At 42.9% G+C, this 18,853-nt stretch overlaps 2 protein-coding genes across 4 annotated transcripts; one reads left to right on the forward strand and one right to left on the reverse strand.

The window, feature by feature from the left end:
* Positions 1 to 3,843: 3,843 nt before the first annotated feature.
* Positions 3,844 to 7,923, forward strand: wsb2 (WD repeat and SOCS box containing 2). 2 transcript variants are annotated; one of them, XM_023812358.2, is made up of 10 exons: positions 3,844 to 3,989; positions 4,147 to 4,322; positions 4,439 to 4,610; positions 4,700 to 4,902; positions 5,663 to 5,794; positions 6,339 to 6,439; positions 6,538 to 6,719; positions 6,801 to 6,899; positions 7,102 to 7,218; positions 7,331 to 7,923. In XM_023812358.2, exons 2-10 carry the CDS (start codon positions 4,277 to 4,279, stop codon positions 7,539 to 7,541), a joined length of 1,263 nt encoding a protein of 420 aa, XP_023668126.1. In that variant the 5' UTR covers positions 3,844 to 3,989; positions 4,147 to 4,276; the 3' UTR covers positions 7,542 to 7,923. The 2 variants fall into 2 exon arrangements, with proteins under 2 accessions (XP_023668126.1, XP_023668125.1); XM_023812357.2 differs by having other exon boundaries at positions 3,933 to 4,322.
* Positions 7,924 to 8,405: 482 nt separating this feature from the next.
* Positions 8,406 to 18,828, reverse strand: rfc5 (replication factor C (activator 1) 5). Of its 2 annotated transcripts, none has more exons than XM_023812360.2 (11): positions 18,778 to 18,828; positions 13,959 to 14,023; positions 13,738 to 13,874; positions 13,274 to 13,353; positions 13,086 to 13,159; positions 12,518 to 12,677; positions 11,936 to 12,017; positions 11,723 to 11,852; positions 10,606 to 10,683; positions 9,323 to 9,377; positions 8,406 to 8,614 (listed from the first exon to the last, which is right to left on the reverse strand). In XM_023812360.2, exons 3-11 carry the CDS (start codon positions 13,747 to 13,749, stop codon positions 8,518 to 8,520), a joined length of 768 nt encoding a protein of 255 aa, XP_023668128.1. In that variant the 5' UTR covers positions 13,750 to 13,874; positions 13,959 to 14,023; positions 18,778 to 18,828; the 3' UTR covers positions 8,406 to 8,517. The 2 variants fall into 2 exon arrangements, with proteins under 2 accessions (XP_023668128.1, XP_023668127.1); XM_023812359.2 differs by lacking the exon at positions 18,778 to 18,828 and adding an exon at positions 17,880 to 18,060.
* Between the last annotated feature and the right edge of the window lie 25 nt (positions 18,829 to 18,853).

Consider the following 18,853-nt stretch of genomic DNA (forward strand, 5'->3'; position numbering starts at 1 on the left):
GTCCAGTAAGTCCACCCCCCCCCATCCCCCCCAGAGAACTTGCTGGAAATTGGCAGTCGGCTGAAGCCAATAGTGAATAGGGGGTAATACTATAGATGGTGAAAGCTATTTTTTGTTCCCTTAGGTGATAATGAGGATCAAGGCAGCACCCCTACAGAGGAAAAAGACATCATACCTTCACCTGAACATCCTGAATTCACAGATTGACCAGATTTACATGGAAGCCCTTGTTTTGCGATGAATGTATATTCCCTGCATGAATGTGATCCAGTGGAATGTCAGTTGATTCTACCAATTTGTAAATGTCTTTTTTATAGTAAACCGTTATGTCATTCTTAAATTCAGTACTTTGTGTTGTAATATTCAGGGTTATTTGAGATGTTTAAAAAATTTCTTTAAATTCTGTAAATTTATCTGTATATATGATTATGTACTTGTTTACAGTGAATGACATAAAACTATTAATCGCCTTTAAAGTTAGTGAATATCTTATTGGTGATACATGTTCTCATTGGTCAGAGGTAAATCAACAGTACCAGAGTGGTTAAATGGGAGTATTTTAGGTACTTGGATCTGTATGAATACAGTGGTACCTCGGTTCTCGAGCTTAATCCGTTCTGGACTTCGGATCGAATCCTAAAAAGTTCGAGTTCTAATCGAATTTTTCCCATAAGAAATAATGGAAAACCAATTAATTGGTTCCCGGCCCCCCAAAATCACACCTAAATATGTTTTTTTTAAAGCATTTAAACACAAAATGAACAGGATAAAACAAAAAGATAATTTTTTTTCTTAATGGCTTCCAAAACGATAAAGATCTTATCTCAACATTACCCCTGTCCTGCCCCGATCGTCCGCTCCTTCCGTGTGCCACGCCCCCTCGTTAACCTCGTGTGGGATCCCCATGTGATCCAATAGAGTCTGGCTGCAGACATCCACTGAGGCTCACAATTAGTCCTCTGTATTAAGTCCGCGTTTCAGTTTGTTTCCCCAGTCCGGTCATTGGGTGCGTTCGACTTGCTTATAGCGCTGGCTTAAAGCAACGCATTCTGATCCTGACGCAATGCATTACGGTTAGATGCATTGCGACCTCTCACCCGGCTCCACAAACTGGAGCCGCCTCCGTGACGACACACCTTTGCCCTTATTGGCTGAAGAGTTTAGTTACACGCATGACGTTTGTATCCCAGGAAGTTCCGATGCGTAAGCTGCTATTTCTCCCGAATATCACGTAAACCAGTGAGAACTGGTTTTCAATTAATTTACCTGGTAAAATGAAGTTTAAATAAATGACATAAATGCTCTAATAGTACACGTAAATTAGTGGTTTATTTATTGTTAGTTACTGTAATGTTGCGCTGCTTTATTTGGTTAATCATCCAGTCTGTGAAGAAGGCATTCAAGTAAGAATTGCATTGTAGTCTGTACATCAGTGCTTGAAGTGGGCCGGAACGCAGTTCCGGAACTTCTGTATTTTCGTCTTTTGGGTTCCGCCACTTTTTTCTGCGTTCCGGTACTTACTGAAACTGATCCGACGCAGCGACAGTGGCCCGAGAATAGACAATATCACAAGATCGATAAAAGACTACATTACCCACGAGCCACGACAGTGCCCTATCATATGCATCCACTGAGTCCCAACCAATCGCATCAGCTTTAGCCCTAGTCTATTGTTAGGCCTACAAGTATCACACTGGTCTGGTTCATGTTGTTTTAATGGTTTTTCAGTATTCCATTTGTGAATTAGAAAAAAAGTAGCCTATGCCTATACGTTATTGCTTGGAAGAATGATTCAGTTAAAATAGTTTTTGAACCAACACATCCTAAAGACTTGATTTTTTTTTCACTGCACAAATGTCAAATGTGGGAAAATTAGAGTTCCCGCACTTATTTTTTCCCACTTCAAGCACTGCTGTACATGACAATAAAAACTTTGAGTCCGGTCCATTGTTTATTTTTATTATTATGCTGTATTTGTTAATTTGTTCATGAATAGCAAACTTTTAGGTTGTAACATTTGTACGACTATTACGTAACTTTTTGGTGAGCAATGGCTAACAAAATGATATAAAGTACAGCTGTATTACCTGATACAGTATTTTCAATAAATTAGCATTATCACCAACAAGCACTGCTACTACAGCAAATGTGAGGCTGACACTGAAGCGTTACCTTTTGTTTCCGCTCAGAGACGTGCTGTGTCCTGGCGCATACAATTTATATTAGGTCAGCGTTCACGGTTCGACTTCTGATATTCAGATCGAATTCTAGGTCAAACTGGTTTGTTCGACTTTCAAGAAATTTGAGTTCTAATGAGTTCGAGAACCGAGGTACCACTGTATAACAATTTAGATGGAATGCATCAAAATATGACACAACGGTCTAAGTGTTTTTTTTTTCCTCAAACTTTGAAGTCCACACTTCATAATGTGCTCTACATTTTATATTGATGTTATGGCTAAGTGGTCCCTGGAATACTATTTCCTGACCCCCACCCCCCAGAAAACAGGGGCCCCATGAAGACAGAATTTCTAGAAGTTACATTTAAGGATATGACACAAAATGGTCATTTATATGATAGCAACATGCATGTTATTTGCATTTTTAGCTATAGTTCTCAGGATAGACAAAGCTGCCCTTGTTCCAGCCGTAATGCACTATTCTGATTTGAGACTTCGCAGCTTTCTTTTGACACTGGATTCTACCGGCTGTTTACCGTCAATCAAACTGGCACGAAGTAGCCTAACAAGAAGGAACAGCACAAAGACAAGACTAACATTACATCTCTCTTGTCTGATGTCTCGCTAGAGTGGTAGACAACTTGTAAACAGACGAGGAGAGAACACAATTAAACTAATGTATGCAAAAATTCAGGACTAACCGCAGCAAAAGAGGGAATAATCTTAAATCTATCCTCTGGCGCGATACCCCCAGCCCTCCATCAGCAAATATTACCGACAGCATTAATTCCTGCCCCCACCCTCATCGGTAAGTTTTAGCGCTGGCATCACACATTTTGATTAGAATATTATTGATGTTTACAGTATGTTTTATATTTCCAACGGCCCACTTCGGTGGCCCCCTACCCGTGACAGCCTAGGGGTCCCCAGAGAGGTTAGTCCGCTGCTGGGTGAGACGCATGTGCAATGCCTTTCGTCAAAATATTTAATAATCAGCAGTTACATTGGATCAGTTAGTATCTGAAAATGGCTTGAGTTCATTTTACTTTTTAGCGTTGCTAAGTGCAATTAAATACAATGTAAATACCCTTGCTTTGTAATATCTATTTTGTCACGTTTTTTTGTGTTTTTTGCTACCATCTTTAAAATTCAAAACCATATATGGTCTTCTATCCATACGTTGTCAATAAACATCCTGTTATTTATAATTTTAAAATTATTTATAATCAACATGTATAATAATATAAGTATTATTAACAACAATAATAATTATAATGACCAACTACTTTCTGTAATGTGTAAGTGAACGGTCATTGGCTGGTAGTAAATATAAGCAGCAGGCCTACAATTTATGTCACGTTCAGCTTCCACGTCACTTTTGTGCATTCTCTTTTTTCATCCTCTGTATTTATGCTAAATAGGCTATATAATTATAATTAGTGCAAAAGCTATCCATTTCGCCGTCCTCCGACCGCTTATCTTGGACCTGGCGGCATAAGGCAGGTGTGCACCTTGAATGGTACGACAGTCCGTCACAGGGCACACACACGCATGCTAAATCTCTTCGGGGGAAAAACGCCGTTTAGTTAAACTTAAACGTCCGTCCAGGAAACAGGCAGGGTCGATCCTTAGGTCGGCATCAGGCCCTGTCGTCATTTTAATTAGATAAAACAGAGCGATTGTCTGGGGGGGGAAAAAAACCCAAAAACAAAACACGAAGACAGCGGTGCATGACAACAGCAACACGTGTGCATGTCAGGTGGTAAAAGAGGAAGGCTGTCTGTGTAAGAGGGTGGACATTTATTTCCGGTAATGAACCGTATCCTAGAGCGCTATCCGGGCGAGCTTGACTTTCTGTATATGCATCCACTCATCAATATAATCATAGTACTTCGTGACAGAGCCGGTTATGTTAGCTAAATGCCGCATTTCCGGAGTGACAGGCTGACCCGGTCTCTCTGCTTAGGCGGCGCCGATCGGATTCGTTTGTCGGTCGTACGGCAGTGTTTCGGACCGATGTCGGGGGCGAAGCGGAAACGCACGTTGCGGGATTGAGGAAAAGCCGGAGTGGTGCGGGGAGAAGGAAGAGGGCAGGGATGCAGGCGCCGCCGTGTTCATCAATGGACGAGCGACGCGGAGCAGGTAAAGGCGTCCGCTGGTCTGTGTAAGGAAATGGACGCCGAAAGGGGGAGGAGCACGTCTGCACATTGAGTGTTCGGATCGTATTTATTATGGTAATAAAAATTATTATGATGCAGCGACGGCAGGCGCGCTGATCTTGGAGCTGAAGCCTGTGCACCCGCCGCCGCTGGACGGACGCGCGGGGTGCGAGACGTGGAGCGTGCAGTTTTCCCCGGACGGCGGCTGCTTTGCATGGTCCCTGGGACACGGCATCGTAAAGCTCCTGCCATGGCCCCTGCAGGACGTCGAGTACGTCGTGCATTGTCGTCCGTGCGTCCTCCCAGCCCTCGCTTACCGTGTCGCCGACCTAACGGGTACGAATATGCTGTCACCTGCAGGCGACACCGGAGCGCGGAGACAGAGGACGCCCCCAGGAGCAGGGAGCGGACACTGCAGTGCGGGCACAGTGTGTGGAGCCTGGCCTTTGGACCTGTTACCTCCAAGTTTGCAAGCCGCACAAATGTCAAAGGCGTACCGCCCGAGCTGCTTCTGGCAACTGGCCTTAACAACGGAAATATTAAAATATGGGAAGTGGCCACAGGTGTGCATTTAAAGTTATGAAACTATAGCAGAAATTCCAGACATTTTTAAGCACGGTTGGCATTTGACAGCCATTCAAGATAGCCCACATAGATGCAGTAGTACAGTACAGGTTGCAAGGAGCATAACTAAGAAGCCAAAACTTAACATTTTGTTTAGATGGGAAATACTGTTATGCAGTGTCTGTAAGGCAATTGCAAGGAAGCTATTATAATGAATTTGCTATTCTCATAGAGGTGCATTTTTTAGGGGCTGGGGGTGGCTCAGCAGATCAGGGTTAGAGTTAGAATCTGAGAGTCAGCGCGGTGATGTCACTATTGGGCTCTGGAGCAAGGCCCTTAAAATCCCCAACAACATAAAAATACATATGAATCCTTCAAAAATGAAATGTGATTACCCCCCCCCCCTTTTAGCATCCCTTCTGACAGATATCTATGGGTAACCAGCATCAGAGTTTACACTTTTTATTCATTATACTTTAACTGGCAGTACAGTGGGTCAGTGATTAGCGCAGTGGTCTCACATTTCCGTGGTTGTGGGTAATACTGCCCCACCCAGATGCACGTCTCTATCTGTCTGCATGGGTGTCCAGGAATGTGGTTACATACTTGTGAATTGTATGTGGTGTATAAGTGTGTGTCCTCTGTACTGGGATTATATTCAAGGTCCAGTGGTTTTCCTAGGATTTGCTTCAGGCCTGCCAAGATTAAATGGTTTTGGAAGATGGGTTATTGTTAGGGATGTGTGTTCTCTCTTTTCAGGAAAACAGCTTTTCCATCTGACAGGCCACCAGGGGGTCGTAAGGGACTTGGCTTTTACGCCGAACGGAAGCCTCACGCTCGTATCCGGATCTCGGGACAAAACGTTACGGATATGGGACTTGAGCAAACCAGGTGGGCGGAGCTCTTCTTTGGCCTGTTGTCCTGCTCGCCTGCCCGCGGCAGCGGGCCGTGTATGGGGAAAAACTCAAGTGTTCCTACTGGAAAAACTGGTATGGCTTCAGCATGGTGTAGATTCATGTAATTGAGGGCGTCTACAAGCTGCAAGATGTTTTTTCCTTTTAGTGAATTACCGGTAATTCTGAATTCTGAGTAGCTTTTTAAAAACGCGGGAGGTGCAGTTACTGGCCAAGTCGGGGTTTGTGTTCTCATGTAGACTCCGGTAACACAGTTGTCCAAGGATGTGGAATATCGGTTATTTAGTGTCTTTAAATTGTCCAGTGGACTCGCGTCCCAGCCGGAGTGCCCCCCCAGGCCATGCAGTGGGTCTCCGAGGCCAGTTCTGACCCTCTACTGGAGGGCGTTTAAAAATGTAATATTTTGGAAGGAGAAATTGAAGGAATGATTGTTAAACAGTTGGAATAATTTTTGAATTCATAAATAAAAGCTGTTTTATGTTGTGGTGACTTCTCACCCCCCCCCCCCCCCAAATCGCCAGGCAACAACTTCCATGTTCTGACTGGTCACACAAGTTGGGTTTACAGTTGCAGTATCTCCCCGGACTCTAGCATGATTGCATCCGTTTGTAGGGGGGACACGGTAAATCCTTTTTTTTTTGTTAAATAAGGCAATCTGTTGTTTCCTGGCTTCTGTGTCTCCATCGGACTGTTTTTTCTGGCTGCTCTCTCTCTGCCCAGAGGGTGTACCTTTGGAGTCTCCGCTCTTACACCTTCATGAAGAACCTGCAGGGCTTCGACATGTTCCCCGTGTCATGTGACTTCTCGCCTGATGGGGCACTGTTGGCCATCGCAGCTTTCGCCACAAGGTGGGAAATTGACGTGTTTGACCCCCACTCCGGTGAACGGCTCATCGTGTTGAGGTAAGATGCCTCAAGGTCTGGGGTCTGCATCATCATTAACATGTAGAATACATTTAATCCAGGGCTGTTTTTATCCATCAGGGACTGCCTGTTCTGTGATCACGATATCATGAACACGCCAATCCGAGCAGTCTGTTTCTCTACTGAGGGCCTGCATCTGGCTTTTGTCACAGAAGACAGGTATGATGGCCGGTGAAGCTCCATTCGTTATGTCTCCATTTGCAGGCCAAAGAGATGTTAATGTTAGTGGCTGCTCTCGACAGAGAAGCATGGGCATGGAAGATGTGGGAGCTCGCATGCGTGCAGCTGGATGGGATCGGACTCGTGTGATCCCATCAGATGCAGGGGGCCTTATTTCATGGTTGATCTTGGTGATTCCCAGGGCAATACGGATTTGGAAACTGGGTCAGGACAACCCAGCCATGGAGACTGATCTCCTTCGCTTCTCAAATGGCCTGTGCTGCACATTCCATCCACATGGAGGCGTCGTCGCGACAGGGTAACGGCAAACCTTTGGTCTTTGCAATAAAACCGCAGTGCGTTATGTATTATGGCAGCAAATGGGCTTGAGCTCGGTTTCTGCGTTCATTTGAGCTTTCTGATGTTGGCAGGACTAGAGATGGACACGTGAAGTTCTGGAGGACGCCCCGACTTGTGCCGAGTCTTAGCCACCTGAGTCGGGTGGCCCTGAGGTGCCACATCTCTACCCACCAGGTGATGGCACTGCCCATACCCAACAAGATAAAGGACTTCCTCACCTACAGGAACCTGCAGGGGTGTCACGAGGCTCGCTGTAGCATGCACCAGCTACCGCTAGACTAAACGGGGACTTGGGATCCTGCAGCTTTAAGCTGAGGGCTCTTCTGGTGGACTGGAGCCACGCAGCTGTAGAAATAAGTCACAGTGAACGGTGCCGAGGACCAAAACGACTGCTACGGAGCCAAAATTAAAAAAAAAAAAATCAATACTGACATCCCACTAATGACCTTGATATCAACCTTTTTTGTTGTTACTATTACTCATCAAAATAAGTCCCAGAATCAGGGCTGACAAGTTTCTTTGGAATCCAAGTCGGAACTGGTGTTCATGAAAATTATAAGCATTAGCTGCTTGTATTGTGGGTGAGGAAATAATTCAATGCTTAAAATGTGCACAAGTATCAAATCGGTAACAGATTAATAAATAAAAGGATCATTAAAAATTATCCATTGGAAACTTCTCCCCTCAATATTCAGTTAGGAGTAACTTTCAGGTAATATTCTGTATATTTATAGGTAATAATACTGATGTTTCTCAGTCCTCTGGTTCTCTATTCTGTTAACAATCCGCAGATGGAAAAATAATCATCTCTTTTTTGGGGGGGGGGGTCTTGGTGTGAGGAAATACTGACCTGCACATAACGGCAGGATGGATGACCAGGGAAAAAAAACTCAGAATGGGTGCAATAGTTCACATTGTGTATCACATCTCCCAGTAAATACAGCACATCCTGTACTGATATAAATTAACTCTTTGGGAGGAAAGGTTAACTTCCACTCAGAAATAAAGACGACCAGCTGTGTTGAATGAACAAACTACTGTATAAAGGGCGTGCGGTTTAACGTGGCACAGACAGGCTCAAAGTACTGCTCTGTGAAACAAATACTCGTTTCAAGTTAGATACATTTACTAAATAACATTCCTTGATCAAGCAAGTGTAAAATATTTATTTCAAAAATCATTAAAGCATTTATAACTACAAAAGTGTTGCCGTCTCTTGGGTTGGGGGGCCACGGCTCAAGACGTGGGGGGAGATGTCTCAAGCGCTGCTGACCACCAGGTCTCGCACAGCCTGGAAAGCCGCCACCATTGAACTCAGCTGAATCTTCTCGCTTGTCCCAGATGCTAAGCGGTACCTGATTTACAGAGATGAAACAAAAACACTTAATCTCCGAAAGTGAGACTGTTCCCAGTTTAACTGCAGACTGAGGAGCCTTAGTTGTGGCTTGATACTGAGAAGATGGTGGGAGTTTCGGCCCGGAGTGACATGATACTGACATCAATATCAAAACTAGACGATATGTCGTCTGTCTCCTAAGATGAAGGTTGACGTGTAAAAACTCTATGACCTCTTAGGGGAAATCAAGCTCAGCCTACTTGGAATGAGCTTCTGCAATCCAAAGAGCAGAAACCACGCACAAGGGTTCACACAGCTTGCTGACGCAAACACGCCTTTCACTAAACTCTAACCCTCACCTATGATTTCCTGAAACTCAACTCAATGAAAATCAAGCAGATTAAGATTAAACACCCAACTCTTTAATGAGTCCTGCTTAATTATGAGCAAGAAGACTCGACCAGGGCACGTATCTGAATCTACTGGGGAAGAAACAGCAGGCAATCACTGGTCAGCTTTGGATCATCTGTGGCTGTAACACTAATTTGACTAATTTACGTTGCGTTCCCCTCATATAAAACAACCACTGCTCTAAAAGCAGCAGACTTTTGCTCAGCGAAAGGCTAACGTATCAAGATATTCAGATACACAACATATATATTGCATATTTATTACCTAACATTTTGGTCAGACCGTTGTAACCCAATTAAAAACCCCAAACACTTACTCAATGTCCGCCAACTTGATGAGCAAGCCTATTCGAATTGACGGTGGGAAGTCCACTGTTCAAAAACAAAATAAAAAGTTAAACAATCGTCAAAAACTTTAAACAATAAAGATAATATCATACCACAGTGATTAACAGTAGTAGGAGGAACGACAGCGCACATGCTAAAAAATGCTGTGCTAGTCATTCCAAAACCCACGAGTGATGTCAGCAGCCCGTCTGACTGGGCAAATGGTCTGTGTAGCATGACGGGACGGGAGGGGGGGCTCGCCGGTAAGCGGGCAGAGCCGTAAGCGTGGCCTTTCACTTTTCTGGAAAGAGCTCTGCCCGGGCAGACGGTAAACAAACCCACATCTATTTTTGTTTTGGTCTGAAAATTTTCCTCTGTACACAGAAGCGTTTCCGCCTGAGTCTGTGACAAAGGACAGGGGGTCCCCGTCTGGCCGCAGACAGAGGGTTACTGGATTAATAGGATGGCATTTGGAGGGGGAAAAAAAAAATGCACTGTGGTCGCATATCATAAAGGAGCTTTCAGGTCTAACGGGGGATTTCCCAAAGTTATTCTAAGAGGCTTTGTTGATAATCACTATTGGATCATCATGCCACGTTTTATCTAAACACCGTCCAGCAAGGCGTTCTTTGTGTAAGGCTTTTGTTTCAACCATTCTCTAAAAAACACTGTTGCTTCAGGCGTTTGACATTCAACAGGGGAGATACACAGACAAAGACTACTGTCAAGTCTGTTATTCCAATGAAATTATAGAAATAAAGCTTAATATTTAACACAAGTTATACATAACAAGAGATCCCTCCTTTTTTTTTTGTTTCCCACCCCCAACTTAGCAGAAGTAAAGCGTGCTGCAAATTCAATGCTGGCAAATGACTCCTCCTACAGTAGGAACATCCCGTTGCCATGCCAACCAGAAGGGTCTCCAGGGAAACCGGAACAAGAAAACATCTACACCGTCACTATGCAGATGGTGTCAGATTCAGGTTTAGGTCTCTTCTGGGCATTGCCCCGCGCTGGGCTCCGCTAAGCCCACTGCAATGAGCTAATCGTCCGTTTCACACCATTGCTTCATGTTTAGATCAAGCGGAGGATTTCAGACAGAGGCTGCGACCATGTCAGGATGCACGACACAATGTATCATGGGGGAATTGTGCCACTGAACCGGGGCATTCTATGCATACACTGAGTCGATGCCATTTAACGACATGGCATGTGTGTCCACTGCATTTCCAAATACCGTCTGACTCGGGAAGGGAGAGGGGAGCGTAAATACCTCTGTGGATAAGAAGATGGACCTCAGTCAGGATGTCCTGCAATGCCAGGCCTTTGAGGGTTTTGAGATGTAGGATCTCTGTGGAAAAAAATTAAGGATGGACACTTATACACATCCAAAGTCCATTAAAGTAGGACACTGGGTAGTAGCAGGACTGGAAAATCTGACATTTTGATATAAAGTGTTTCCTCCAAAAATCAAGGGGTCAAACAGAGTCAAAGGTCTCCACCTCACACGGAGATGTAAGACCGTCCACGCCAGCCTGGTCCATCCTGGGCACAAAGCCCTGGGCGCGTACCCAACGCTCGTTACACACACCTGACCTCAGTGCCATTGAGCACACCGATTCCTTTAAACTGCACCATGCACTGCTCAGCAAGACCAAAGACAAGTCTGCGGACTATCCCACAATTCATCACAAAGCATCATCTCTCAGGAATCTTTCTGCTTTTTTACAGGGTACGTAGTCTCCCAATCAGAGGGGGTCACACTGAATATGAATACAGACACAAACGTGCAGCTGCTGCTTCACTGACTGATTTAAACTGCCAATGGTCACAGGTAAGACAGACCAGAAAATGTTGAATAATTATTTTTTTTAATAATTTATAATTAACTATAATAAATTTCTACCTCAAAAAAATCAGTTTCAGGATCCATTTCTGGGATTGTCAACAAAATGTTAACTGAAAGAAAGAGATTAAAAATGCCCGAGAAAATGAAAGAGAAAGAAACAATGCAGGATGCTGAAGTTACTTAATCTGTTAAATTCATAAGGCTTCCTGCTGAGCGATAATATTTGCTGTTTTTGACATGGCGATGAGAGTGAGTTTACTAGTAAAAGTAATCTAAAACCAAAAAATGTTTACTAAAACTAAAAACTAAGAAAAAAACAGATTATTATATCATAGCTGGGCAGAAATTTGAAAAAGCCAACTCAAAATTTTAATCTGGTTGAAGAAATGCAGATTTGGAAAAAAATGTGTCTGATAATATCTATATTACATTTCAATAATAATAAATATATTTTTTGAGGAAGTAGGTTTTGCTTCTGCCATCTCTGATAAGGCTGCATCCCCCCAGACTGCAGGTGCCCACAAACAGCCCCGAAGGATACGCTTGTAGGCCGACGTGAAGTCTTTGTTCAGGGCCCAGTCCAGGATGTTGGCGATGTCCGACTTCAGCGGATGGCCTGTGCACGTGTGCACTGAGTCCTCTGTCACCTTCTCGTATGCCATGCTGGTGCTCTGTGGAAGACCGGCCCGGGGGGGGCGGTGAGGTGGGGAGTGGGTGGTGCCAGGGTGTGGGTGGACACAGGACATTCACGTACCTGCAGGATGTTTAAGGCCTTCCGCATATCTCCCGAGGACAACGTAACCAGTGCCTTCATTCCGTCTGGGCTAATGTCAATGCTGCAAAGACATGATTCATGATTAGCCTAGCGCCCTCATCAGGTCAATCTAGGTGGACAACAGGAATCCTCACAGTCAAAAATGATATGGGGTGAAATTATGAGTTACTCTGCCAGAAACTGCCAGTAACAGAATACTAAAAGTATGTATTTGCTACCATATAGATCACATTCTTTGATTTATTTTATGCCAGACATTCAAAAGAAAAACAAATAACAGTATACATTAATGTATCAAATATATAATATTTTGGCTTGTGTAAATTGTACATATAAATACATATCTACAGTATATACACAAAACAAGAATTGTCCCCTATAACAACTGTTAGATGCAATAAATGCCTATAATTGACAATAGGTTTTGCATTATGTTTCTAATTACTTATAGACATATCAATAAATTCACTCTTAAAGGTCACTTTCAGTTGCTGCTTGTTCTTCAGTGCCATGAAAGAAGGGCAGGCAGAAGACCCCCACACCCCCTGCCAAGTAACATACTTTTCCTGCTGGGTGACATACTCCAGCCTGGGGACGATCTGGTCCCGGGACAGCGGGCCGAAGCGGAAGCGCGTGCACCTGGACTGCAGGGCTGGGATGATCTTGGACAGGTAATTGCAGATCAGGCAAAACCTGGTGTTCTCTGTAAACTTCTCGATAACTGCATGGCAAACAAATAACACAGCGGGGCAATTACTCACGCTTGGCCGACCGATGGATTCCTCAGTTAGTGACACTGCTGCTTAGTGGATCGACGGCGTGCAATTAATTAATTAAGCAAAATAATCTCCATCCTTCCAAACATAGCCTCAGTTCCATGTGTTTCCTGTCACATGACCACTTATCTTGCCAACTAGCAAACAGACCTAACCCAGTAAACCAAAGACTGAGGTAAACAAGGGCTCCGGCGGTAGCGGAGCCTCCAGAAATTACGCTCTGCGAGGTTGGAGCCAGAGCTGAATGCAGAGTCAGGATACAGGCAGGCAGGCAGTGTGAAAACCATAGGCTTGTCATTGGAGACCTTGGCCATTTGGTGCTCAGCGTGAAGAAAGGCGAGGCAGATGGTTACCTCTCCTCAGGGCGTTCTGTGCATCCTGGGTCATGGCATCTGCCTCGTCTAATATAACCAACTTGAAGCCTTTCCTGGAGGCAGGAGAGCAAAAAAAAAAAAAAAAAATCACACATACACCATATTTCATCAATGGAGAGACTGAGATCCACACAGGGGCAACGGGGAGAGTGTGGGGGATGGCTCACTTGAAAATCGTCCGTGTGCTGGCGAAGCTCAGGATGGGCCCTCGGACGACGTCAATTCCCCTGTCGTCCGATGCGTTCAGCTTTTGAAACGAAGGCCGGTCCAATTTATCAAATGCTTCATGCATATATATTATCCAAGTGCAGGCGGCTCAGCTACAGTAAAGTAATTATTTACCCAGTTGTGTTTATTTAGCCATTTTTCAGTACAGAGGTCCCAGTTTAAACAGAGCTGTGTGACCTGTCCATAACTGCCTCACCTGATTTAAACAATCATGGTAAATAAGAGATAAATAACAGTATCAGGATAAAGTGATTTATTGCAGTGACTGTGTACTAGTGGTGGAAAACATAAGATTTGGAAACCCATGGTAGGCAGGATCACTGGCTGATTTAATGTAAACGATAACCCGTAAGCCAATGGAAATTTGGCTAAAACTTGACTGGCAACGTGAGAGATGGCATACCTCCAGGACCATGGAATTGAACTCTTTGTCCTTGTACAGCTGCTTGGCACAAGCGAGAATAGTTGAGGTCTTCCCCGTTCCCGGGGGTCCGTAGAAGAGGAGATGCGGCAAGCGGTCCTCATTAATGAACTTCTGAACTGAAACACACACCCACAGCGCTGCCGATTACCCACGCTGCCCAGTGTTACTTAGCTCTGTCACACAGGCAGTGGGCTACCTACTTGTACTCAGGATGTCTTGGTGAGAGATGAGATCATCCAACGTCTGTGGCCTGTACTTCTCAACCCTGCGAGAGTAATGCAATGAACTTGCAATGAACGGCCGTCATGTGAACACAGAGTGACAGGCTGTCACGCTCCACCCAGGCCCCCAGGGACGAATTCAAAAGCCACCTCTCCGAACAGCACATCCACTTTCCTTATTTTGGCACATATTTCACAATGCAGGTCTCCAGACTGTGACTATTTTATCAGTATAACTAGGCACACCAGTAAGACTTGAAATTTGTTTTTTCTTTTAAACCACTATCGTATATTAGGTGAAACATCGGTAGGGGGCGAGGATTGGTGTGTAGGGTTGGATATTGAGAACTGGTTTCAAATTAGAAACGGTTTTAAATTTTTGATAAGACATTTGAATTATGGTTCCACTTATTGATTCCTACATGCACACTTTTAATCAACTATGTAAGGGTTAATGCACGACAACTCCACTTACAGGTTTTCACTTGAAATTATTCTACGAACCAAAAACAGATTTATTAGGAGACCTAATATTTAGGCTTGGATGGTATAATGGCACCACAGCATACAGCGGTATTTCATTTTAGTGAAACTGTATCTTGGGGGATTTCAAAATTCCGGAATAGTGTTGTTTTTTAAAACTGTCTAAATACTTAAGTGTAATGTCTGGACGTTATCAAAAGTTACATATCGGCAACTACTATTAAATATTTTGGTTAAATATGACCCAAGCCACTGTCTTCAATTGAGAAATACTCCATTACTAAGACAATAAGTCAGTCATTAGTTTGGATACTGACTGCTGCTAAACTGGTACTCAAAAAAACGCGGTGCTAGAGTTTGGAAAAGGGTACAATACCAGCATTTTGAAGAAAAAAAAAACAATACTTTTAATTATGTGAATGGCTATTTGTTCTGGCTAAAAGGAATCTGTCTCTTTAAGCTCAACGCTGACAGCAGTAACGTTGCACTAGTGGTATGTGTGATATTGCAGGAAACCACAGCAGAGCCACAGCAGAGAAAGCTGTGCACTTTTTCCACTTTGTTTGAGGTTAGACTTGAAGAGATTGCAAGCGGCTTCAGCAACACCTGAACTCGGTGACAAAGAGGGGGCCTGAAGTGAAATATGGAGATGTTTCAGCTATAAAATCAGCAAAAAAGACGAGCCCCTAAACACAGCAGCACCTCTGTGCAAGAACTGTTTTGAAGTGCGTCCCAGAAAAGGAGGCAACACGCGAAACCTGTAGCATGTTCATGAAGCAGGATTTCCCAGTTAGCTGGGTTAACTAAAGCTAGAAGTCATGACTGTCTAAAAGGAGTTTAGTTAAGGAGCATTTCTATTGGACTCTCATGACTTCTGGCTTAACTTAACCAGCTAACTGAGAAATCCTGCTTCGTCAAACACCACCATGGCCAAACAACTGTTGGAGAAATATTCCAACCTTCTCAAGGAATTAAAAAACCAACAGGTGATAGTTAATTTGTTCACTTCCCTATTTCACCCATGAAAGAAATCAAGAGTGACGAAAAAGCCTCTCCGTAGCGGTAATATACATATTCATAGAGTTTACAGAGATGCGCGGCTCCTTTTCATGAGTGACCCGAACTTGGCAATTAATTCAACCCAACATATAAAATAAAGCTTGACCTGCCTTTTTGACTAATATGCTTAAATTTTAACTCACCTCCTTGCAAATGACCTGAATATCATTAAAAACATTTTTGTTTGAAATAAAGCACAATAATGACATTTGAGCACATTTCTCCCTTTTTTTGTCTAAAAAATATAGAAAAAATCCATGACATAGCATCAATATCGAAACAAAAATTTTGGTATTGTGACAACACCACAGCCTTTATGTACAAATGTGGTTTAAGTGGCCATTATATGTTTTTTAAACACACGGCTACAGTGGATGGAATGTAAACACACATAAATTAATTTAGACATTTTTTCATTAACTTGGTCTCATGTACCTCCTGATATTAAGCTGCGTTATGGATAAAACCCGACTTATGTACCACTTACCTATTTATTATTAATCGGACCTGCGTTCCATCCAGATTAGGCAGATTAAACAGAAATGTAAAGCATTACTGACAACAATGGCAAACTGACATCCAAGATCCAGAGTGTGGCTGTTAGTCTTATGACTTTGTTATTTTATCTTTAAACAGTTGATCTCTAAAGAGAATAAATGCAATGTTTTGTTATTAAAATTTATAATCCGGAACCAAGAATCAATATGAACCAGATTTGATGAGGAGAATCAGAATAAGATTTGGAATTGATTACATCTAAACAATACCCAACATTATAACTCTGTCTGTGTGTGTGAGAGAGAGAGAGATAGTGTGTGATTAGAGTGGAGAGCTAACACAAGGCTGTTGTCATCATAACAACGTGGGTTGGGGACGATTCTGCACAGGATGTCATCTACCTGTGTCCAGGCCATAAATACTCTCGCTTGTCTCTTTGGTGACAATGAAACAAACTTTGGCCTTTATGTTTAATTACAAAAAACCCCATTTAACTTAATTTTTCTCTTAAAGCACTACTTCACTCTGTGACTTTTTCCTTTAAAATAAAACATGACTTTGTTATTTCTGTAAATTTTATGTTTATTACCAAACCATTTATCAGTAATACAGTTAAGATGGAAAAAATATGAATGTGTTGCGTTGCATGTCAGTTTAAGTGGTGCAGCTACATTTTGTACAGGTGCTTCTAAAATATTCAGTAAGGACCACCAGTGCTATTAGTGGGAGAAGTTGGTTTGGAGCCCTGCAATGCCTTATGTTTAAGTCACTGACCGCTATCACACGTAAGCATAAATACATCTGCTCTCTACATGTAAATCATTGGATATCTATAGTTTCACTTAACATAAAAGAAGCACTGCCAATCTGCTACATACTTGTAGGATTAAGGGTGGGTGTTATGAAGGGTTGTAGCTGCTTTGCGTATAAATCAATGTACCATCCATCCATCTTCCAAACACGTATTCTGAACAGGGTCATAGGGAGACCAGAAGTCAGTGCCAAGCCATACAGGGCACAAGGCCAATCCATCACAGAGCATGTGCACACACACTCTCTCTCACATACTGCAGGCAATTTAGAGAAACCAATTAGCTTAATTGTATGTCTCTGGACTATGGAATGTTCAAGGAGGTAAACACAGACCAGAAGCAGGGTTCAAACCCACTCTGGAAATATGAGGCAACAGCGCTTAACACTGGGCAACCACTCATCACAATTATTTAAAATATTGTGTAACTAGTAGATAAATAATAATGATGTGTATATTATTCATATAACTTGTTTGATACATATTTGAATTTTTGTCATGTTGATTTTTTTTTTTTTTTAACCAGCTCCTGTTAGAAAATCTGACAGGCTATATCCCCCAAAAAACATTTTCAAATGGAATTATAATAAATGACGGTTAAATTTAGGGTGGCTGCGCATTTCCAGTGATCACTAAATGAAGCGTATCTTGGAAGAGCAAGGTGGGCGGGGCTATTCTGTGCTATCAATCACGGGATTGGACCTTCCCCGTTGATTATGTTCCCGGTTACATACTAGTTTACGATTGGGCTACCCGAGTGATTGGCAGCACTGGTTAATGCCGCCCACCACTAGTTCAGCAGTCTCTTTATACCGATGCCCGATTATAATAAATATTTGTTACTGGCTACAAATATATTAAATCAGGCAGCTAACTCGCAGTTATAGAAATCTTTACCGGATTGCCCTTGGCTGTAGACATAACACTGCAATAAATGAAGAAAAATCCAGCACAAAGAGAAGCTAGTAGGGATGCACCCCGTTACTGACACCCACCCCTTGCAAAGGCACCAGAAGCACCACATTTTCTTCAGTGACTAACGATCTTACCACGGCAGATTTCTTGTCTGTAATGGCGCTTTACTCGTTGAAGCCATGTCCTCTTGCTACACTTCTAGCGTGTTTTTCATGTAACTCATACAAACAAATTTCTGCTGAGCGCTCAGTTGGCGCACTTTCGGAAGTCTGCGCCTATCCCTGAGTCGCACGAACCGCTTGACGGCAAGCGATCGTCCAATCGGATGCTTGGTATGAAACCCCAGAGGCGGGACTGACTGCAGAAGGAAACGCGCAGCTTTCGTTTTCCTCAAGTCCCAAAACGCGAACGCTGCGCTTGGCGCACACGTGATATCGTCACGTATATTCTAAATGAACTACTGCAATTACCAATACTGACAAATAACAATAACAGGTACTATGTGTTATATACATTACCAGTCGATATGTTGCATTTTACATTTTACATATGGTCAGTTTGTATTTAAGTCGGTTTAAACTCACAGAACCAGCAGTTCCAGGGATTAAGAAAATACATTTTCGTATATTTAAACGTATCCACTTCTTTATTAGCAGAAGGTAGGTACTGGGACCAGAAATATTTAACAAAAATATGACTTGTCATGATTTTGACTGGGGACTTGACCTGTCAATAAACGGCGATCATGTCCCATTATGCTTCCGAGAAAGCATAAAAAACATGAAAATTGCCTTTGACAGCAGCTACGCTTTTAACAGGATGAGGTAATTACATTATTACTGTATATTATTTGTCATTCATATTAATTTATCGAAACCACTTATATACCTTTCTCCATACTGCACAATAGTACCGCTTATACTGGTCTGGACTATATAATTTTTTTATTTATCATTTATAAATTAATCTATACAACTACAGCAAAACGACACAAAACTAACTAGTCGACAGTATTAAGTTAAATTTACTTACCTCTGCTGGTGCACTCCAGTTATAAAGAAAGCGAGTCGGGGGGGGTGTGTGTGGGGGGGGGGGGGGGGGTGTCGGA

This window comes from Paramormyrops kingsleyae, chromosome 2, assembly GCF_048594095.1.
Source record: "Paramormyrops kingsleyae isolate MSU_618 chromosome 2, PKINGS_0.4, whole genome shotgun sequence".
Classification (NCBI taxonomy): domain Eukaryota; kingdom Metazoa; phylum Chordata; class Actinopteri; order Osteoglossiformes; family Mormyridae; genus Paramormyrops; species Paramormyrops kingsleyae.

Bases quoted from the DNA above. Each gene is read 5' to 3' on its own strand.
- rfc5 (XM_023812359.2), bottom strand. From the start codon at position 17,926: ATGGCTTCAACGAGTAAAGCGCCATTACAGACAAGAAATCTGCCGTG. The intron at 13,354-13,737 runs GTATGCCATCTC...TCGTTTCAAAAG, and splicing joins TCAATTCCATGGTCCTGGAG to CTGAACGCATCGGACGACAG. The intron at 12,678-13,085 runs GTAACCATCTGC...TTTGCCATGCAG, and splicing joins ACAGAACGCCCTGAGGAGAG to TTATCGAGAAGTTTACAGAG.
- wsb2 (XM_023812358.2), top strand. From the start codon at position 4,277: ATGCAGGCGCCGCCGTGTTCATCAATGGACGAGCGACGCGGAGCAG. The intron at 4,903-5,662 runs GTGTGCATTTAA...CTCTCTTTTCAG, and splicing joins AATATGGGAAGTGGCCACAG to GAAAACAGCTTTTCCATCTG. The intron at 6,440-6,537 runs GTAAATCCTTTT...CTCTCTGCCCAG, and splicing joins CCGTTTGTAGGGGGGACACG to AGGGTGTACCTTTGGAGTCT.